The sequence below is a fragment of the Lolium rigidum genome, chromosome 2 (assembly GCF_022539505.1).
Source record: "Lolium rigidum isolate FL_2022 chromosome 2, APGP_CSIRO_Lrig_0.1, whole genome shotgun sequence".
NCBI classification, from domain to species: Eukaryota; Viridiplantae; Streptophyta; class Magnoliopsida; order Poales; family Poaceae; genus Lolium; species Lolium rigidum.
Genome location: NC_061509.1, coordinates 7,307,305 through 7,314,409, shown reverse-complemented (window position 1 = coordinate 7,314,409; position 7,105 = coordinate 7,307,305). Strand labels below are relative to the sequence as shown.

General features: G+C 43.7%; 1 protein-coding gene and 1 non-coding gene across 2 annotated transcripts; both read left to right on the top strand.

Moving 5' to 3' along the window:
* Positions 1–717: 717 nt before the first annotated feature.
* On the top strand, positions 718–6,260 carry LOC124685920 (protein PECTIC ARABINOGALACTAN SYNTHESIS-RELATED-like). Its single transcript, XM_047219942.1, has 11 exons — positions 718–1,068; positions 1,152–1,202; positions 1,300–1,390; positions 2,029–2,105; positions 2,535–2,623; positions 3,284–3,403; positions 4,445–4,561; positions 4,777–4,920; positions 5,018–5,141; positions 5,246–5,437; positions 5,739–6,260. The coding sequence occupies exons 1-11, from the start codon at positions 718–720 to the stop codon at positions 6,099–6,101; spliced, it is 1,719 nt and encodes a 572-aa protein (XP_047075898.1). The 3' UTR covers positions 6,102–6,260.
* Positions 6,261–6,647: 387 nt separating this feature from the next.
* Positions 6,648–6,770, top strand: LOC124693920. The gene has a single exon (XR_007000364.1). It is a non-coding gene; the product is annotated as a U6atac minor spliceosomal RNA (small nuclear RNA).
* Positions 6,771–7,105: the final 335 nt, after the last annotated feature.

The following is a 7,105-nucleotide window of genomic DNA, read 5'->3' as shown; positions in this document are numbered from 1 at the left end:
CCGATACACACCAGTCGATTGTGTCCCAAGCAAACGGAATCACCGTTCCATCGTTGTCTCTCTGCACCATGTCACTAGACCAACAGCGCTACTCCCAGGAAATCATACATGGATGCAAATCTCCCTTGATGCCAAACGGAGGAGATGATGGCTACAGGAGGCAGCATGAACCAACCATAGGTAAATAGTTCATTTTAATGAACTACACAAACAAACAATGTAAGCATTTCTATTCTTGAACCTGGCTTGGATCAATGTCTCAGTGAATAGTGTAAAATGTTGCATTCGACCTGGATCTATATATGCCCCAAATTTACATAAAAAGACTTTTGGGGTGATGCCCCAAATTAATACAACATCAGGAGCTCGTTGCCAGAATGAAGAAGACATCATCCTTACCGTGGCGGGGTGAGAAGAGAGGAGATGGGTGAGGACGCAGCTTCGCAGGCGGAGCATGGCGGCAGGCGACGGCGCCGGTGGGGAATCGAGTCCTGTGGAGAAACCCAGAGCTGGGCCTCCATCGTCAATTCACACGGCAAGATGGGCTCGCGCATCCGTTGGCCTCCGCCCTCCTTTTTTTTTTTTTTTTACTTTGCGTGTTCGGTGTGCTCGTGGTCGTGGGATTGTCTTTTCGCCACTGCCACGCAGCCAAAGCGAAATCCCGAGCTGCACACTCCCACTACCGCCCCGCACCGGGCCGCCGGCGGCAGGCCAGCGATGGCGGAGCTCCGGCACTCGACGGCGGCGGCGGCCGCCCGCGCGTCCAATTCCCCAGCAAAGCGCGACTCCGACGCCTCCGCCGCCTCCTCCCCATTCGCGTCCACCTCCGCCGCCCGCGGCCGCGACGACGACGACGACGACGGCAAGGACGCGCACCGCTCCTCCCCCCTCCTCCCGCAACACCACCACCACCACAAGCAGCTCCTACCGTCTCCCCTCCGCTCCCTCCTCGCCCTCGAGGACCCCAGGCCCCCTACCGCCTCCCTCTCCTACCGGATCTTGCTCGCCGTCCTCGCGCTCCTCCTGTTCGCGGCCCTCTTCTCCGCGCCCTCCCTCTGGTCCCGCTTCGTGAGTTCCCCGCCACCCGCTTCTTCCAATGCCGTTCAAATTCATCGGAATCCCCACTTACGTTCATATTTGGTTTATCGTAGAACGCCCCCTACTTGTGCCAGAAGGAGGGGATCACGCTGCACTGCCCTCAGGTGAAGTGCCTTTGATCTCAGCAAGCGTTTTGGCAACTTGCGCTCCCGCGAGAAACTGTAGGAGTAGTTCTTATGAATTTTATTGTATTGAGTGCAGACCAAGGAACCCCTCTCGCTGTGGGAGAACCCGCGTGCTGCCACCACGTCATGGAAGCCCTGTGCAGAGCGGCGAAGCGATGAGCCCTCAGGCAAGTCCTGCATTGATATTGCTTGAAAGACACATAAAAAAAATGTAACATATGTTGAAACCTTAGTAGCCTTGAGTTAGTCAGTCACTGTGAGGTCACTTACTGGTTACCACACAATCAGGTTTGTGGTAATTCTCTAACAAATCTTTTGTTGGTGATTACTGTGATGTGGTGTGAATTTTTCTAGGACGGCTAAAACCTGAATTACAGTGTTCTTCGAGAGTCGAATTGTGACCCGTAGTTCCTTACTTCCATTTCAATGTAAGGTTGCAGATTTATGGAGCAGCATATGGCGAACTTAACACATGTTATTCCTATGAAATGATGTTGCCATCAGTAACATGAAGTTAAAATTATAATGCAGTTTTCAGTTATAGACTTCTGTAGTGAGCAATGAGTCAGAACACATCCATGTAAAGTGCTATGCCGGATCTTATGATCTCGACATGTTTTGTTATACTTATTACTTGTAGAACCAGAGTGTTTCCCTGCAAAAAAGGATCCCTCAGCTAGGGAAGAGATGTTCTCGCCCTCTGTTATATACATCAACTAGTGCCTTCATCATCAAACATTTGTTTCCTTCCCTTCCATGATTGGGCCCTGATATTGATGATACAATATAATGGTATATAATGCAGATGTCCCACCAGAGAATGAAACATCTGGGTATATCTTCATTCATGCTGAGGGTGGACTGAACCAGCAACGAATAGCTGTATGTATGCACTTCTGTTGTCCCAGCCTTTCTCTCCTTATTGTGTGTGATTGCTAAATATTTGTTTCCGTGCTGCAATGTTTTTTTGTGCTTAGGTGTAGATTTGTAGCAACCTGCCAGTACCTCCAAATCTTTGTGTCACCTGAGAATATTTTTTCCTATGTAGCTGGTTGTTGCTTCAGCACAATCAGGCTATACCTTCAATATATTAATGACAATTCATTTTGATAACATATTTTTGCTATGGCTGTTGCTTATTTAAAGAAAAAAGACTCTCCTGTCGTTTAATGCTAATTTACATGCCTGCCTAAGAAGATCATGCCAATTTCTTGAGCAGTGAGCAGTGATAATTAGTTTCCTAAGATAGCATTGAGTTTCACTTACAACATAGACCCATCTGTTAATTTCCCGTCTTTGGTGCTTATGCAGATATGTAATGCTGTTGCAATTGCTAAGATAATGGATGCAACACTTATTTTGCCAGTTCTGAAGCAGGACCAAATATGGAAAGACCAGACGTAAATGTTACTTCCTCTTGTAACTTCTTTTACTTGTCTGTTTTCCTGCTGGTATAGTGGCTTTACTTGAAAGTTCTATTATACAAATTTTGCTTCTCATCCACAGGAATACAATGCGAACTGAGGATAGTGTGTTACTAGAATGTTGGGAAATGAACTTGTAGTTATTCTAGCACAATCACAGTCACACTGAGCCCTTCTGAATGCATGTCACACCACTTCTTTTCTAAGTATCGGCTCTTCTAAAGATGATTTCCTTCTCGTACCACTACTTGAATGACCAAAATACGTGCTCCCAAAAATCATTATCCATCTTCATGCTTATCTATGATTATGGGAAAATCCTCCTTGTTGCTTCAGCAGCGATGTAATGACTAATGAAAAAAATATGTAGATTAAAAATGCATATTGAAGTCATTTTATGACTTCTCTAGTTCTGGTACTATGAATTTTATAAGTAGGAAAACTTGCGATAGCATGTTTAGTAGGTCCAAAGTTTTCCTGCTCCTATACTGGGTGTTGAATGATGAACTGATTAATATTGGATATAATGTGGATTCATAATTCACTTAGTTGCAGTATCACCTGCTTTGACCCTGTTAAATACATTGTGTTTGCCATTACTATTTTGATTGTTAAAATCATTTGTCTTCTCTGCAGCAAGTTTGAAGATATCTTTGATGTGGATCATTTTATAAACTATCTGAAGGATGATGTACGCATTATCCGAGATATCCCTGACTGGTTCACAGAAAAAGATGAGCTCTTCACCAGTATAAAGTAAGTTATATATTTTCTTTTGCTCCTTGCCTTAAGTGTTAGTGCCTCTTTGGTTCAATGTAGGACTGTAATCTGTAAGATCTTTCTATATGGGTATTTATGGGATTATAATCCATGTGAATTTATCCTCTTGACTCATTCACTCTATGTCATAGGAAAATTTCCTTGAATAATACTTGAAAAAAATGGTATGATTTCCTATGTTAAAATAAACACTACAGGATTCAAGAAGGTGTGGCATTGCAATCCTGCGATCATCCTATTCCTGTGTGTTTTAGAATTGAATCAAAATGACCACTACCCCTACCATTCTGAAATTTACGTTAGAATAACACATGCAACACACTATTGAACTTTGAATTTGAATTTTCTATCACCAGTGAGATTTATTTATGATTCCGTCAAATGTATTTCAGTACGTATGGGGAAGTCTAAAGTTACATTCATCTTGATATATGCTTTAAATCGGAAGCAGTTTATCTGAAAGCGTGTTCTTGTTTCTGTCTCAGTTAATATTGAGAAGTGCGCGCTAGCTCAGTGGTAGGGGCACTGTCTAGTGACTCCAAGCCAGCCGGGTTTGATCCCCATGGGGAGAAAATAGCTAAACTGAGTTTCTGGCCTCTTCTTTAAAATAATGGCAATGGGTCCTCCTTCCTCTGGCCTAGTTTAATATGACTGTACTGAGATATTAAATGCTCAAATTAACCTCTATCCACCTGGAATGGGATGTTTTGATGCTTAATATACTGAATCAGGTATAAACACATTTATTTTATTGTCTTCTCCGAGGAGGTATCTGAAATACGCTATTTTCTGGGTTTGCCTTCTTATGAAGTTAAATGGAGATTTAGAAATAGCTGGAACTGTTGTATCATATTTTCACTACCTGCCAGCCCACCTTGTCATATGTTTGTTATTTGTTTGTTTTCTTGTCATCTCAGTATAAATTTCAATTCTGCTTATGTTGGGTGTAACGATCAAGCGACTGAATTTCGCTAATATCTTCTGCTTATAATAGTATGGGAATGTGGTCTATGACAGGCGTACTGTGAAGAACATCCCCAAATATGCATCTGCTCAGTTTTACATTGATAATGTACTCCCAAGGATCAAAGAGAAAACAATAATGTCTATTAAGCCATTTGTCGACAGGTTGGGGTAAGTCAACAACTGAATGAACTATGTTGTGGCAACCATTCATGCATGTGTTTTCTTAGTCCAAAATTCAAATCTGCTTCCATGCTAATGTAAAAAGAACGTTGCTGTTTCTTTATTCGCTTTTGTTTAATTTGTGCCACAGCAATTACATCGTAAAAAATCTTTAATATGGATGTAGCAGTATAAACAAACATAATGCAAACCTTCAATTTCAGGTATGACAATGTTCCGATGGAGATCAACCGGCTAAGATGCAGAGTTAATTACCACGCTTTAAAGTTCCTGCCTGATATTGAAGAAATGTCTGATAAGCTGGCAACAAAGATGAGGAATCGAACTGGCAATGGGAATCCATACATGTAAGCTACAGTGAATCTCTTATTCCTGACTGTCTAGAGTTCATTGTTTTCAAATGGAGTGCTTATTTGATGATGAAGTAATTGTCTCCTTTTAAAGGGCACTTCATCTGAGATATGAGAAAGGAATGGTGGGCCTGTCCTTTTGTGACTTTGCTGGAACACGCGAGGAGAAAGCAATGATGGCAGCTTATAGACAGAAGGAATGGCCACGCCGCTATAAGGTCATCTCAAATTTCCATTTTTCCAGCAGCTATCTCAGTTCAAGTCTTCAAACATAGAAGTGCACACAACATAACATTCTAACAGTTTTCACTGTTATGCGCAGAATGGATCTCACTTGTGGCCATTAGCACTGCAAAAGAGAAAAGAAGGACGTTGCCCCCTTGAGCCTGGTGAGATTGCTGTGATCCTGCGAGCAATGGGATACCCAAGGGAAACACAGATATACGTTGCATCAGGGCAAGTTTATGGTGGCAAAAACAGGATGGCTCCCCTCAGGAACATGTTCCCCAACTTGGTGAGTTCTTCGATGGCTCAACCAAAGTGCTTATCCACCACCCCTGCAGAGACATTGCAAGTTTGCAACATTTCATTAATTTTCTTTTGGAGCAACCGAGCAAGTCCATTCCACCCTACAACTATTGCCCTTTCAATCATGAGTCGAAGAGTGTTGAATGTCTGGTTCGAAGCCGGGGATGATTCTAGACTCACACAGTAGTCATGGAGGGGCAAAACATTCTTAAATCATTTCCTACTCTTCCCCCTGAATGCATCAGTCTCATGACAGACAGACATAAGCTTTGCACATTTGTTTGCAGGTGACCAAGGAGGAGCTGGCGAGCGCAGCGGAGATGGAGCACTTCCGGAAGCACGTGACAAGCCTGGCAGCGCTCGACTTCTTAGTATGCCTCAAGTCGGACGTGTTCGTGCAGACGCACGGCGGCAACTTCGCCAAGCTCATCATCGGAGCGCGGCGGTACAGCGGGCGCCACCGGCTCAAGTCCATCAAGCCAGACAAGGGGCTCATGTCCAGGTCCCTAGGCGACCCGTACCTGGGCTGGGCCTCCTTCGCCGAGGATGTCGTGATCTCGCACCAGGCCCGTGCCGGCCTCCCCGAGCCCACCTTCCCCGGCTACGACCTCTGGGAGAACCCACTCACCCCCTGCATGTGCAGAGCCTGAAACAAACTGAGTAGTTCTTCTGTAGACTGTAGTGCACAAGTGACAACCATTGCCTCTGTAGTTCTATGGGGTTCACGCACTCTAGAAGCTAACTAGTGTTTCTATTTTCCTTTATTTGCTTTTGATTTGATTTTGTTCATATGATACCACTTTCAGTAAGTGTTCCTGGGCTCTTAGCTGATAGTATTAGGTTTTTGTGTTCAGACTTCAGATGATTAGACGAATGGCCTCGCCTAGATTGGTTACCTCTGAAGTTCTATGGGGCTCACGCGCTGTAGAAGCACGGAATCTCGATTCAGGTGTTACATTATTTTCGTGGGTTTACTCATCACGACGACCGGCGGGATCAATGCATTTTTTTTTTTTTTTTTTTGATCAATGCATTTTGATTGCGAGCGTAGCAGCGGTATTCAGAGGTTGTTCTCGTAGTCAGTCTCCATGTCCAGGGACGGGTTGTAGCAGGTCCGGGGAGTGTTTTTTAGTCCCACCTCGCTACTTCGGAAGCACGGCGAGTGGTTTATAAGGGGAAGCGCTGCCCCACGTTTCGTGTTCGTAAAAAGGAGAGACGGTTGGCATCTCCCCTGACAGGGACGGGAATGGTCTTCGGACTTTCCTCTAGCACATTGCGGTTAAGGCTACCCGCTTCGGCGGATCTTACCCAAATTTTTTGGGGATTTTTTTTGCTGAACTAGTGGCTGCAGAAAACAAAAAAAGCTTCCTAAAGACTATAGTAGTAATAATAGTCGTACTACATAAAAAGGGTATTATTCAGTAGGCGGACCATGTTAAGCTGGGTGCACGTGTACCTTATTATGAAAATTGAAAAAAAGGTTATTTTAATGTTTCAGAAAATTTTGAAAAATAAACACGCATGTATATATTATGTTGACACTTGTGTGTATTTTGGCATAAAAAACAATTATGTGTGACATACACATAAATGTGAAAATGGAAATTCATATTTCTCTTAGCAGTACAAAACCAATCATTATAGTATTATTTGG